Below are 16,279 nucleotides of genomic sequence, written 5' to 3'. Positions count from 1 at the left end.
GTCATAACACTACAATAAAAACACCATTTAGCGGTAATAATATATACAATCACAATGAGGGCTAAACCTTTTACTGGCATTAGCTAATTGTTGTTGGATCCAATGTCGCTAAAGGTTTTGGAGACATTTATAAGAGTGTTAATTGTCGCTAAAAATATATTTTTAGTAGCAATTAAGCTATTGTCATTAATTAATGGGAAAATTATATAAAATAACAAACTATTAATTCAAATAAAATGTTATAATCACAGTTTGATTTAATTGTAACCCGTAGCAAACTGTTGTCATTTCACCTCTCTCCCTGAATTTCTCGCTTGTCACTCTCGTTTTTCGCTGGGCAGTCTCTCCTCGACTCTCTCACTTTATACAAACACAGATGTATAAAATGCATTTGTGTTTGTATAAAGCAAAAGAAAAATTGTATATATACATATCTTTTCGTTCCCCGGCCTCTCTCCCCTCTCCCAGATCTCGCTCGCCACTCTCACTCGCCTCTCTCACTTTATACAAAGACAAATGTATAAATTGTGTTTATGTTTGTATAAAGTGAGAGAAAATTGTATATACAAATACAAATACATATAGTTTCGTCTTATACACTTATGATTATACAAATACAAATCTTTCCCTTCTCAATTTTCTTTCGTCTCTCTTGTTTTGACAAACACATATTATACAAATGATTTTTTTATATATGTATACCGAAACAAATTATACAATTGCTTCTTTTGTATATGTATAGCGAAATATATATATTAATAGTCATAGCAAACATAAAGTTTGTTATGGAGCGCAATTATGCAAACTATAACTATAACATATAAATATGATTTTTATGTTTGCTATATGTGAAAGTTGCTCTTAATTAATTGTTGTTAAAGATTATTTTTGATGTAGTGTAAAACAATTAGGAGAAAAGAATAAATAGGTAATTATTACTTTGTTGTGACTTGTGAGGATTCGATTCTTCATTTTGTTAAGAGAAAAAAAATACTTAACTCTAATTTTTATTATTTAAACAAAAAGAGGTAACGATCAAGAAGCATTCCTTTTAGGTTTCACTCCAAATGTAATATTTATATAGAAACTTAAATTAAATTTGATTCTATATTCATGTGTTGTATAAAAAATCATTCAAAAAATATTCTTACATGATTTTTTTATATATATTTAAGATTCAAATTTGATATTTTCATTTAAATATGCAAAATTTTATACTTCTTATCATAATTATCGTTAATTACTGATTACTAGCAAGTGTTGAATCTTTATTTAATGCCAAAAAATTCAAAATTATCCAATATATTTTTGTAGTGTCATCTCTATCTATTTGGCACCCTTTTTATTCTTTTCAAAAAGTGCACGTTGACCTTTGCTACATGTTATAAAATTAAAAGAGCAAATCACATGCTCCCTTAGATCCCACTATATTCATAGAACACTTTATTGTTTAATTTGGAAGTTAAACTTTAATCTGAATTATTTAGATAACAATTGTTTTCCACTATATATTATCCATTAGCCGTCCTCCAATAAAATTTTATTTCTCCACCAAAGTTATTATCATAAAACTATAAGGATAAAATAAGAGAGAATTAGATGACTACAAATCACAATAAAAATGTATGTGTGGACTTTATTTATGTCAAAAAGTTTCAAAAATCCAATATACATAATGTTTTTTATATTTACCCATCTATCTAATATACTTTGCTACACTTTATTCAAAAGTGCATTTTCCCTCAAACGCACTATCACTTTCATAGCATGTATTTAGGTTTTAAAATAATTTCCAACAATTATTTCTTCAAAAATTATTATTTTTTAAAAAATGTTCAAACAATAATCCTTTAATTTTTAGTACTATTATGTTCTTAATTCGTTTTGTATCTCGTGTTCCTTGAGTTGATTGTCTATCGAAAACAATATTTCTAAATTAATTTTTAAGATAATGATAAAATCTGCATACACTTTATTATTTGAGTTATGATAATATCTTAATTCAAATTCAAGTTCAAACGAAATTATTCATGAATGTGAACATCTAGTCATTGTTCAGTCAATCAAGTAATAATTATATATAATGGAGGAAAAAAGAAACTCAACTTTGCATGTCAACTAGAAATATGATACATGGGTGAGTCTCTAGCCAACAATTATTAAATTATATAAGCAAAAATAAAATTGAGACACTAAAAGAACAAGCTATCTATATACTAAATCCTAAAGTGACAGAAACAATATTTATTAGTTACTTGTACACCTTTAGTCTTGGGGTGTGTTTCGTACGAAAGAATTTTTTTTTGATGGAAAATGCTTTTTTTTCAAAAAAAAAAAAAAAAATAGGTTCCAAACTTTTTTTATTCGATACGTAGATAAAAAAAATAAAGTCATTTTCTTTATTTAAAAAAAATTATATTCGTGAAAAAAATATTGCACCAACTAAAAACGAAAAAATTGGAAAGTATTCTCTTAAGTAAAAAAAATTCTCCATATTGAATATACTCCTCGTCTTAGAACATGTTTGAATGAGCTTATAACTCATGACTTATGAGATAAGCCATAAATTATAATTTTATTACTTATTATTATTATTTAAACTTCAAAAACACTTTTGATCTTAATTAAATACTATAAAAATTATTTTAACTTAAAATCATCTCGAATAAATCGATTCAAACAAACGCTTAACCATAAAACTTCATGGTAAGCTTCTCTAGAACTTTTAGATTTTAGGCAAATGATGAATCCTTTAGTGAGTGATGTTGAAATAGAAAATGAGATTACTTATCTACACAAAAATTCATCACTCACCAAAACTCACCCCTAGGTTCACCTTTAGTTTCCCAAAAAAAAAAAAAAAAGGTAAGGTCAATCTCGTAATTAAGCCACATCACGAGGGTAAATTAGTGAAGACAGTAATATCGTAATCATGATTAATCAGAAACCATTGTTAATTAATTAAAGGACTTTTGGAGTCTACCTTTCAACGTGTCAGGCCCATAATGTGCTGAGCTTGCTTTGTGGGGGCCACTATTTGATGCTTTGACGCGTGGTTCTTTCAGGAAAAAACAACAGTTATTGGTGTTGGTGAGAGGAAAAAATTTATGGTTACATGGTTGTATGAGGGATTATTTTAATAGATAAAAATTTATGGGTCTCATTTCATTATAACTTTTTTTTTTCATTTCTTTTCCCACTTCTCCTTTTATTTACCCATCCATGTAGAGTACGGAGTACTTTGTAATTTTTTTAAAATTTAAATATATTTCATTACACAATAAAAATAATAATATCCTAAAATTAATATTTCATTATCTATTTTTCGCATTATTTCTCCAATTCTTCAAAATGTCCTAAAATTAGTAATTCATTTTTTTATTATTTTGATAATTCATAATATTCATTTGTTAAAAATCAAATATAAATAAATATATTAATATTAATGTAGATTTAAAGTCAAATAATTACGTATTTTAAAAAAGCTAAATTAAGATTTGTGTTCTTAATGTCATACAAAATCAATTGTATTATTTCAAGGACAAATATAAATAGTTATTTAAAATTACTTGTAAATCAACAAAATCAAAATATAATTACTTAATTTTTTTTCATTTTACTCTCTCTATTAATTTATTATTTTTTGCTCTTGAAATTCAAACTATAAAATATTTCTTTATTATGATAGGAATTGCAACTAATAATATTTTTTTGGTTGAATTGCAACATAGTGAGAAGGTTATATTTTTGAACAAACACTATAAATTGCAATTCTTATCATGTTAAAATAATAATTTTAAAAATAATTAAATTTCAAATAGCTTGAATTTCAAGAATAAATATATTATCATATAATTGAGAGAGTATGTATGTATGTAGGAGTTTATGGATGATTTTCGATTTTGGGTTACATGAAAATAGTAACAAAACTTATGTAAGTATTCATCAAGATTACTAATGGTCTTTATGTTATATTTTCTTGTTAGAGAGTATTTGATACATTTAATGTTTACGAAATTAAAAAAATATGAAATTATTGAGAAGAAAAAAAAAAAATTTATACGCCCTTTATTTTTCGTAATAGTTATTTTACTTTTTAATACATTCTTTAAGAAATTATTAATAAAAATGATAATTTATTAATTTACCTTTATATATTATTTTATTTTTGCAATTTTAAAAATTTTATTTATACTTTCAAAAAGAATTAATGGTTAAGGTAATGAAAATAAAAAAAATTATAGTTTACTTTTTGTTAATTGATAAATAATTTTAATAATTATTTTTAGTAATTTAGATAATTAATATAGTATAGGAAAATAATACTAAATGCTAGGCGTATGATGAGTTTGGCTAAATTTCATACTTTCAAATTATTTGAAGATAAGAAAAATAGCAAAATTTGAAATAATGGTAAAAAAACAAGAAGTCAAAAAGTTGAATAATACGAAAAAGTTAAAAAGTAAGAGAGAAAGAACTTTGGCCCATTTTTTCTGAAAATGGGACCCAAGAATTCATTTGTCAAATTATGAAAGGAGTCTCACACAGCTCTTGTTTGCCACCTCATACTTATCCCTCAACCACCATAAATTTTTCTTGGTGAGAGGGATTTAACACTGTTGGACGTGGTGCAATGGATGAGTTGTTTCTCTTTAATTAGAATGTTCGGGTTTGAGCTTTTGGTGGAAAGTTACCTTCCTCGAATGGAGCCCTATCAAGTCAAATTTAAAATAGTTGAACTTCAATTTGAAAATTGGATACAAAAAAAAAGTATTTAACGGCGTATTCTTCGTTTGTTGACGCTGCTTTGTCGTGGTCCTAGGTAACAGCGGGAGTCACGTGATAGCAGGTGGCTCTCACTGTTTTGAGTTTTGACTCAAAGGACACGTGGTGGAACAGTGGAATTTTGAAGAACCGGACACCTCATCGTCTAATTATTTATTGCGTCATTTCCTAATAAGGTTCTAAATAAAATTATTATAGAATTGTTGTTACGCAACGTTGAAATACTTTTTTTTTCTGATAAGAAATAATTTGATGATATTTAGGCGAAGTTTGAGTGCTTTTGGGTTAAAACATGACCGAAGGAGTTATTTTTTGGTCTCCATTCCTTTTTATTTTTTTTTGTTCTTTCCAATTTTTAAAATTTGATTTTTTTATATTTCCTTCGATAAATTTGTTATCCATTAAATTGATATTCGAATTAATAGTTATTTTGTCTCTATTTGGTTTTTGTGTGTTATAGTATATGATATAGATATATAACATATGGCCATTTAACTGTAAAAAGAAATTGATGTGCAGTACATTTACGTAAGATACCCACAGTAATTTGTGTGCATCAATTATGTTTATGATGAAAATTGGAATGCAGAGAGTATGGCATATAAAGAACCAATTTGATTTTATGTTTGGCAAGTCTGTTAATTCTTTTTCTCTCTTTATAAATAAATCTTGAAGAATTATTGAACAAGATGTAAAAGTCCATCAAACAGAGGAAAATAAGACTTGTTAATTGTTATTCAAATTTTCCTTATTTTAAATCCCATTTATTATTAGACCAATCTAGAAATGCTAAAAACAAGTCTTAGATTTCATGAATAAATTAATTATAACCAGAAAAAATGATCTTTCTTCTTTTGGAAATAAATGACTTTCTGCTAACTAACCTTAGTGACTTTCGAAAAATTAACTAGTATAGGTTTGTCAATGATTTAAATACCTCAAAAAGAAACTTCAACGTAAGTAATCAAAAGTTTGGTGTTACAAATACAATCCAAAGAAACTTGGTTATCCTCAGCCTACATACTTACTATACACTATTATAATAACCAAAGTGGATGAGGTACCTTTTTCCTATTTTTTGTTGAACAGAGTATAAATTTCACATTTCTTAGTATCTTCAAGATCAAGCGAAACTAGTTTAAATGCAAGAAAAACGGAAGTACAAAACCTGGATGGGAAAGAGGTCCAAAATGTTGAAAGCCTATTTATAGATTCGGAATTTCTTTGTACAATGGTGTCAGAAAGCTGATTTTCTATGCTTCCTCAGAAAAGCAGTCGATGTGAAAACACTGACTAGAATCCACACTTTGGTCCTCTTTTGACAAGAATTTTCCAGCAGAAAAATTTCGGTAAGGGCGATAAACAGGAGGCAGTAGCACAGCAGACTCTTTGTCCATTGATAGTAGACGGCTACACTTGCTGCAAGCTTTCGAGAGCAAAGTCTGGTAGCTGCAAACCCACAACAGCAAAGAAAGCAAGGCTGTATCGGTACCCACACCTGTGAAATGCTGTAAAGCCATATTTGCATGCTCTGTCATGTGCCTAAATACATGATGAACTGAAAATCCCCTTGCATGTACGTAGCTACCACCCTCGTCTGGCGAGAAGAATGCTACAGCATCAGGATCCAAGGAACCAGCAGGGGAAACTGATACTATGGCTCTAAAAACAGAAGGAATCAACAATTCAATTATAGCAACCTTGTCTGAAACATCATCATCAGATGATCCTTGTCTTAATGTTCTCGTGCTTTGAAAAGTATTCTCTTTCGATAATTCAATAGAATTTTCACTGGTCAAAGAGGGCAATGAGGTAGCTCGCATCAACCAATCCAAACGCTGGTAAGAGAAAGTTATTACATTTGGGACCTCCTTTTTCAGATGTGTCAAAACTTCAGACGCTGTTTTCAGTTCACAAGTTTCTTCTTGATCACTTGATGGAGGACCACGATGTTTCTTTGTCACACCCTCCCCACCACAATTGGTATCAAGGTGGGGGAAAAATCGTCTTTTCTGACCATTAAAGGCCTTGAGAGCTAACCTGGTCCTATCAACTGCAGATGCACCAGCCTGACCAGCAAGTTGTCTCTTCCATGCATATGCAACAACAGCACCATCCGGACAAACCAAAGGCATGTGGAGGCCCCATGAATTACTTCGTGATCGGAGGGAATCATTGAGAACACCAGAATCTTCTAACTGTCTTCCAACAGAGCGAAGGTCTTGAAGGTGTTGTCTCATGGAAGCTTCTTCTTTGTGGATAAGATGCAAAGGTTTCGAAGAGTGTTGCCGCTGAGCCGACACGAATAGGGCTTCCAACAGCCGATCTGCGCCAATTCTAATATCAGCTATGAGTCGACTCGCCTGCCCCAGCCGCTCCAGTGCCATTGCCACCTGCTTTGGCGGCGCATCTCCACTCACCTCATTGGACTCTGCAGCTGCAGCTCCTTGTACCGCCGCCGTGTGTGTTGGTAGTGTTGATTGCTGCATTTATGCAAGTCTGAACCTTAGGAGGTTTTATTGTTGGCGATTATGCTCCGTGGATGAGGTGTTCTGCTTTCGTTTTTGGAAAAAAAAGGAGAACTGAGTGAGAGTCGACCTTAACCGGTAACCATAAAAAACAGTTCAAAAACTACAATTCATCATATCATAATTCCGAAGTCTCAATGGTCATCTCAACAAACTCATTTTGACATCACCTAGCTTCAAACATGCAAGTAATGTCTGATATCGTGCTTCAGAACTAAAATTCCTACCAAGAACCCCATAAAACAAGGAACAAGTACATAAAGTAGTGAAGGAAAACAAAAATGAGCCAGAGCCTCAAGCTAAGAGGATGTGCGAATGATTGTAGCCTCCTTTTCCACTTTGAAGGAGGAGACTGTTCATCACTCAACTTTATAGGACAACTGGATACAGCAAACAATCACTCCGTATTTTCTGTAATCTTTTTTGTCCAATTGTACGGCACAGACAATATACCCCCAGAATGGGGAGGCAAAGGATTTTTACAGCTATTGCATATAGATAATTATAGCAACATGTAAATAGGTTGTCCGAGTAATTGTAGCCTCCTTTTCCACTCTAAAGAAGGAGACTGTTCATCACTCATATGCTGTAGGACAACAGGATACAGCAAACAATCACTTGGTAGATTTTGCATTCCTTTTTGTCCAATTGTACTGTATGAACAAAAGACCCACAAATTGGAAAAGAGAAGAGTCTCTACAGCTATTCCATATTTCACAAAATTATACAGCAACAGGCAAAGAGGATGTACGTGTGATTGTAGCCTCCTTTTCTACTTTGAAGAAGGAAAATATTCATCACACAAACATTGTAGGAGAATGGGATATAACAAACAATCACTCAATATTTTCTGTCATCATTTTTTTCCAGACTATAGGGGTTTTGATGTGATCTATCCATCTTGACATGCAATCACAGCAAAGTCTGTGAAGTGCATATATTGTTTAAGTGACAGGTAATGGATTTCCCTCTTCTGTCAAAAAAGGTAGGGATGGGGGATGGAAATAATGATTTAGAAGTTCCAATGCTTTCATAATCAGGAAAGTCTTTTATGTTAAGACAAAAATTATCTAGCTTCTACTTCAGTAGATTGATAAATATATTTTGCCGTTTTATAGAACTTATACAGCCAACTTCTTCCATGAAGGGAAGAGAACGTGCCATATACAATTATCCTTTTCACTCCATCCTTTTTTTATCAAGCCTTTTCACCCCATCCTACTGCTCTTTGTGGAAGATTATCTTCAAAAGTTGGAAAACTGCAGCGCAAAAATAAAAGCTGAGGTGTCTTCGATTATGTAGATTGGAAAGATTACAACTTTTTTAAGACAGTTCTCCTATGTTTAATGATAAACCAGGAAACTATTCAGTTGACCAAATAAAACATGGTAATTATTTGAAAATAGTTAAAGTCCCAAAATGGAAGCCAAAAGCCCAAAACCAACAACCCAGTGCACATCTGGAAAACTATAGTATTCATGTCAAAATAGTTGTGAAACAACTAAAACAGAAAGTGGATTGTAGACAACCAAAGAGGAAAATGCATTAGAAGAGATAGAAACCCAAGTTTCTGGGAGGATGAAACAACTATAACGAAAAGTAGAAGAGAGAGGTATTCACAGAAGACTAGAAAGCATCACAATAGAAAACATACTCAAAGTATCATTTCCAACATAACAAAGAAATGCACAAGCCTTTCTAATGGACACACTTTCCGGACAATTACTCTACAAAAAAATACTTCCAATTCCTGCTATAGAAACATCTCTTCCCATCTGATACAACTGTGGTTCTATCTTTTAGTCTATCAAAACTTCATACCTTCCAACAATACAGCTCCCAATCAGCAAATCCCTCATTCTCTTTCCAACCAGTGAATGCTAATTGTTAGCTATATAGAAGGAAAGGGATGAGATAATGTGTAATGGTTTCTCGGGTTTGAGGCCAAAAGCATAAATGATCAGAGCTTAGAGCTTCCGGACAAAAAGTAAGGGACTATGAATCATTAGAATATGTAGGATACCATGGAGAAACAAACTAATCGTTTATTGGTTGCAAGTCTTCTTGGTGTCTGACACTTAAACAAACTAAAAAGACATCAAGCTTTTGTCAACCAGATGAAGGAACTCTTGGGGTAGACGGCAAAAGAAAAGGCAGCCAGTTTTACATATCATAGATTAGTAGGTTCCGAAAAGATAACTGAATAAGGATGTAGGGTTATCGTAGCCTACATTCTCATGAGAAGGAGAAAGTAGGGGACTTAGAATCGCCACAACATATAGGATACCAAGGAGAAACAAACTAATAGGTTGCTGTTTGCATGTCTTCTTTCTGTCCAGCGTTTAAAGAAAATAAAAGGCAATCAAACTTCCCTGAACCACATGAAGGGTGTATCTCTTAAAGAGGCAAAAAGAGAGGCAAGAAGTTCACTATATCATAGATTAGTACCTTCCACACAGATATCTGAATAGAGATGTAGGGTTATCGTAGCCTACATTCTCATGAGAATGAGAAAGTAGGGGACTTTGAATCGCCACAACTTGTAGGATACAAGGAGAAACAAACTAATAGGTTGTTGTCTGCATGTCTTCTTGGTGTCCAATGTTCAAAGAAAATAAAAGGCAATCAAACTTCTCTGAGCCACATGAAGGACATAACTCTTGGGGTAACTAGCAAAATATAGGCAACAAGTTTAGTTTATCATAGATTAGTAGCTTCTGTAAAGATAACTGAATAGAGATGTAGGGTTATCGTAGCCTACATTCTCATGAAAGGAGAAAGTAGGGGACTTTGAATGCCACAACTTGTAGGATACCAAGGAGAAACAAACTAATAGGTTGTTGTTTGCATGTCTTCTTGGTGTCCAATATTCAAAGAAAATAAAAATCCATCAAACTTTCTGATCCACACAAAGGACATAACTTAATCGCAGAAATAGAAACCAAAAATGGCTATACAATTGTATAGAGGCGCTTGCTCCAATGCACTTTGAGATCAGACCAATTGATGTCTATCACTAGAGTGGGCAGCCTGAAGAGGTTGATTCCCATGCAATGCATTATTTTTTGGGGGTAAACTGAGCTGTTCAAAGTAGGAGGAGGCCACCAGTTATCAGCTTATCTAACAATTAGCCGTTCAAGATAAAAAATGTGTATGGCCACATAACCTTCTTAATCAATCTAAGCAGCAAGAAGGGGACAATGAATCACCTCGGATACTTGTTATGTCAGCAGGAGGAAACAAATGAGTTATTAAATGCTTAAGCAATTCGTCACTAATGCTCAAGAACTTGCAAGGCTTTAAGCATTTCTGTGAGCCATGATCAAATAACCAAAAAAATAAAGTCTAATGGAGCAAATTTTGACTTGATAGTTCTACTGTGATTCTAATATAACACTTCCTAAACTAAAATTCATCCTATATCATTGTGTATCACTGCCACCATTGAAAAGTGAAAGTTACGCCAAAGATCTATTAACTGCGGGATGCATATCAACTTCTGCAGAGAAACGATCTAACAAAATATGCATATCATGGCTCAGGCAGTGAAGCTAACAATACAAGTCACTCCGCTAGATGAATAGAATTCACTATATTTTTATGGAACTCATAAATCGTCGCACTAAAATTCAGAAAATTAAAACTTACCACTTGAAACTTGGAAGATAAGACTGATATACTGAGATATTGCAAAGCCGTCAATAGAAATCGTGAAAGTCAGGCAATGTCGCTGGTCGCAGACTCGCAGTGAGGCACGGTTTCTGGTAAATTAGAACATAATACCATCGAAGAGTTTCTAAAATCTTTGAGTCGTACAAGAAATCGTGCTAATCACGCCTTAGTGTATGAATTCGCGAGAGAGAAGAGATGCCGCGCCGAACTAGGGTTCTTCGTCTTTTAGGGCTCCTGCATTCTAGGTCTGAATGGAGAAGAGGGTCGGGTGGGGGTCTGGAGAAATAGTATGGGGCGGGTCAGTCATGGTTTTGGGCCGGATTTGGTTTTGAATGTTGGGCCAAAGTAAATTGACCATATTTGGACTGGGCTTGGAGTCTTTTTTACCAAAAATCGAAATTAGAGTATTATTTAAATGAAAATTTTCTATTTAAATTAGTTTATTAATTAAATTAAAATTAGACCAGGTCTCTTAGAAATTTGAAAGGTACATTAAAAATTATATATAAAAATAAAAAATATGTAAAATAATAATTAATGTCAAAATAGATACAATATTTATTCAAATAACAAATAATATTATACCATTGATCCAAATACTATGTTTGATGCATCTAATCTAGTTTTCCACAAATGTCTCATATTTATATATATATTTAAAGCTATATTTTTAAGTTCTTAATGTTTTTTTTGTCGAATTTTCATATTTGTATCTATATCTAGATTTATTTCTCATAATCTTAAAAATTAAATTATGAAGAATCTGACATGCGGATTCGCATCCATGTCACACACCACTTATTTTTCTTCAAAAAATTATTCAGTTAACTGAATAAAATATGATAATTATTGAAAAATAGTTGAAGTTTCAAAATAGAAGCTAAAATCCAAAACTAACAACTCAATGCACATGTGAAAAGTATAGTATCTATGTCAAAATAATTGGGAAACAACTAAAACAAGAAAGTAAAATTGTGGACAATCAAAGAGGAAAATGCATTAGAAAAAAGATGGAAACATAAGTTTCTGGGAGGAATTTCGATGTTTCATCAACGATCTATTAACAATTTAATATTAATAATGTTAATAAAAACGTAAACTTCTTACAATCTTTTAGTGCTTCATTAAATGAGATATACTGTGAATATTATTTTAGAAAGTATGAAAAAAGCATTTAGTTTCATTAGCACTAAATATTAATTTTGTGATTAAAAGAATTATTCCATAGTAATCGAAAACAAGTGTGTAGAGATTCATAAAAAAAGAAGGAATCATTTGTTTCAATCTAGAATTTTTCAGCTTTAACCATCATGTTTTTTTCGAAATCAATTATTTATTCTGAATTTTTGTGATAATAGGTTCTATAGACATATATAAAATTTAATAATGTGAATCCTTCACATATTAAGTTTTGAATGCACAAATTATTATTCTTAAATATAGTCTTTACTGTAGATTTACTGTCACGACCCAGACCGTCATGATTGGCACCCACACTAACCCTCCGGTGGGAGAACCACTACTACAACTCAAACCAAGCAACTAAATCCAAAACCTAAAGCATTTAAGTTATGGAAGCAAGTTAAATAGCTAAAGACTAAAGTTTCCATAAACTTTCAAAAGATCTAACAACTAAACAATGCGGAAAAATACACCTAGAACCTAAAAGTCAATATACCAAAACATCTAACAAGATCCATAAGTTTAACAAGAAGGGTTACAACCCAACTAATGAACTAGTAACTAACTAGAAAAGTCTAAGTCCGAAATGTGGACATAGACGAAAGGAGAACTCATGGCAGCCTGGAAGAACTGGCTCACCCTTGAATTCGAACGATCACTGATCTTCTAAGCGAGGTCTGTCAATAGCCGACTGAAGATGTCATGTACTCATCAAAGAAAAGGCAAGTGCAGTATCAATACACAACCACAGTGTACTAGTAGGATCACGCGGCTATCCCACTAAGTGCAATATATATATAAGTCATTACAACAATATAATCACATGCATATATCGAACATATACAATATCATCACCATTTACGAACAACAAACAGTTTCATATTTCTCAAGATACACAATTATATCATTGGTCCTCTTATGGAACCCAAACCCAAACTGTTAACATACCGGAACGTGGTAACCAATCCCTTAATTATGCCAGAATGTGGCAACCGATCCAAATTAATATGTCGGAACGCAACACTCAATCCATTCAACAAGCCATAACCACAATCACAAAATACATTATCATAATCATTCAATCAAGTCATGATTCATGGCATTCATCATTCATATATCCTCATTTTCAATTAGTGTGATCAATAATGCAATATTCACACACAAACATGTATCATAATGAAGCAAGAACAAACATATATCACACAATCATAGAATCAAACCATCACCTACCTCGAAACAAGCTTGAACCCCTTAAGAAACCTGATCCTTCCCTTTTCGGATTTATTCTGTTTGTTCGTGGTCGACAAACAATCAATATAATACGAGAATCAATAAACAATCACTAATTACCCGTATTACTAACAATTCTAACAACCCTAAATCATACCCATGATCCCACTACCCAAATTAGGGCTTTTCCCACCATAATTCTCAGATCAAAACTCTCCCCCATCGATATTTACCCATTATATTACATTCTACGGATCGAAAAACGGATTCAGGGAGTTAAAACCTTACCTTTAGCCTTAAAAATGGTGGAAAACTATCAAGAATCGCCTGGGGTTCGTCTCCTTACTCTCAAAGTCGAAAAGTGCATAATAAAGACGTTTTGGGGTTTATTTCTAACTTAAGTCGCGTCGAGCCCGCGACAGCAGTCCTCACCCTGCTACAACAGCCCCGCCCTGGCAAAAGAAATCCCCGCCAAAGCGGCTTGTACGAAACAATGAGCTATTTTAATAATTCCAAGATCCCATTTCACAACACACATTCAACCAACGAACTCATAAATTACTCGTTCATGCCAAGATCGGTTTCAGGAATTCTATTCACCCGAATTCAATTTTGTAAAGTTGTACGGATTCCTTAACGCCTTATTTATATACTAATGTGATCAAATTCATAATTAGATAACCCAATTGCTTCCAGAAGACTTTAATGACTCCGATTTCGTCCAAAACTGGACTAGGTTGGAAAATTCCAAGTTACTACGAAAAAGTTTTCCGACCCAAAACTTTTCCCCGTTGGCTTTTCTATAACGACGAAACCCAGTCGTTACATTTACATAGTTAAATTCTTTATTAACACATATATACTGACATCTCTAAGATATAATCGCATATCATAATTATAAAATAATAAAATACAATAGTAATTACGCTATAAAGGTTTAAAAAATTAAGAAAAAATAGATAAAAATATTTATGAGTTGATGTTGGAGGCCTGAAAAAGAAATAACAATAACTACGAAATTAAAGAATCTACATAGAATCTCAAGAAAACACTAGAATAGAAGAAGGTGAAGATCTACACAAAAAATAAAATGGATGATCTATGATGGCAAATATGTATAGTTTATTTCATATCGTAATTTTAAAGAAAATATATTATCTTATTTCTTAAATTTTGTGTTAAATTTGTTGAATTACAACTAATCTACACTATGAGAGCTCTTTGGTAACTTTGGCTACAGATAAAATATTATATTTAAACTCTGCTACATATAGAACATCATGTAATTCTCCTGTGTCTGGGAAATTACAATTACCCGTATGAGTCACAAAAGTCACACCTCCATTAGGTAGCATACCTTCCTATTTTAGTCGGGCCTNAAAATATGATAATTATTGAAAAATAGTTGAAGTTTCAAAATAGAAGCTAAAATCCAAAACTAACAACTCAATGCACATGTGAAAAGTATAGTATCTATGTCAAAATAATTGGGAAACAACTAAAACAAGAAAGTAAAATTGTGGACAATCAAAGAGGAAAATGCATTAGAAAAAAGATGGAAACATAAGTTTCTGGGAGGAATTTCGATGTTTCATCAACGATCTATTAACAATTTAATATTAATAATGTTAATAAAAACGTAAACTTCTTACAATCTTTTAGTGCTTCATTAAATGAGATATACTGTGAATATTATTTTAGAAAATATGAAAAAAGCATTTAGTTTCATTAGCACTAAATATTAATTTTGTGATTAAAGGAATTATTCCATAGTAATCGAAAACAAGTGTGTAGAGATTCATAAAAAAAGAAGGAATCATTTCTTTCAATCTAGAATTTTTCAGCTTTAACCATCATGTTTTTTTCGAAATACATTATTTATTCTGAATTTTTGTGATAATAGGTTCTATAGACATATATAAAATTTAATTATGTGAATCCTTCACATATTAAGTTTTGAACGCACAAATTATTATTCTTAAATGTAGTCTTTACTGTAGATTTACTGTCACGATTCAGACCGTCGTGATTGGCACCCACACTAACCCTCCGGTGGGAGAACCACTACTACAACTCAAACCAAGCAACTAAATTCAAAAACTAAAGCATTTAAGTTATGGAAGCAAGTTAAATAGCTAAAGACTAAAGTTTCCATAAACTTCCAAAAGATCTAACAACTAAACAATGCGGAAAAATACACCTAGAACCTAAAAGTCAATATACCAAAACATCTAACAAGATCCATACGTTTAACAAGAAGGGTTACAACCCAACTAATGAACTAATAACTAACTAGAAAAGTCTAAGTCCGAAATGTGGACATAGACGAAAGGAGAACTCATGGCAGCCTGGAAGAATTGGCTCACCGTTGAATTTGAACGATCATTGATCTTCTAAACGAGGTCTGTCAATAGCCGCCTGAAGATGCCATGTACTCAGCAAAGAAAAAGCAAGTGCAGTATCAATACACAACCACAAAAAGGATCACGCGGCTATCCCACTAAGTGCTATATATATATATATATATAAGTCATTAAAACAATATAATCACATGCATATATCGAACATATACAATATCATCACCATTTACGAACAACGAACAGTTTCATATTTCTTAAGATACACAATTATATCATTGGTCCTCTCATGGAACCCATACTCAAACTGTTAGCATACCGGAACGTGGCAACTGATCCCTTAATTATGCCAGAATGTGGCAACCGATCCAAATTAATATGTCGAAACGCAACACCCAATCCATTCAACAAGTCATAATCACAATCACAAAGTACATTATCATAATCATTCAATCAAATTATGATTAATGGCATTCATCATTCATATATCCTCATTTCCAATTAATGTGATCAATAATACAACAT

General features: G+C 32.1%; 1 protein-coding gene across 3 annotated transcripts; it reads right to left on the bottom strand.

Annotated features, from left to right (window-relative positions):
* Nucleotides 1-5,709: 5,709 nt before the first annotated feature.
* Nucleotides 5,710-11,270, bottom strand: LOC125875640 (mediator of RNA polymerase II transcription subunit 27). Of its 3 annotated transcripts, none has more exons than XM_049556653.1 (2): nt 10,962-11,270; nt 5,710-7,337 (listed from the first exon to the last, which is right to left on the bottom strand). In XM_049556653.1, exon 2 carries the CDS (start codon nt 7,272-7,274, stop codon nt 6,039-6,041), a length of 1,236 nt encoding a protein of 411 aa, XP_049412610.1. In that variant the 5' UTR covers nt 7,275-7,337; nt 10,962-11,270; the 3' UTR covers nt 5,710-6,038. The 3 variants fall into 3 exon arrangements, with proteins under 3 accessions (XP_049412610.1, XP_049412618.1, XP_049412601.1); XM_049556661.1 differs by having other exon boundaries at nt 5,710-7,340; nt 10,962-11,232; XM_049556644.1 differs by having other exon boundaries at nt 5,710-7,340; nt 10,965-11,232.
* Between the last annotated feature and the right edge of the window lie 5,009 nt (nt 11,271-16,279).

Source organism: Solanum stenotomum, chromosome 1 (assembly GCF_019186545.1).
Source record: "Solanum stenotomum isolate F172 chromosome 1, ASM1918654v1, whole genome shotgun sequence".
NCBI lineage: Eukaryota > Viridiplantae > Streptophyta > Magnoliopsida > Solanales > Solanaceae > Solanum > Solanum stenotomum.
The sequence above is the reverse complement of the archived record's forward strand: the minus strand, read 5'-3'. Positions and strand labels throughout refer to the sequence as shown.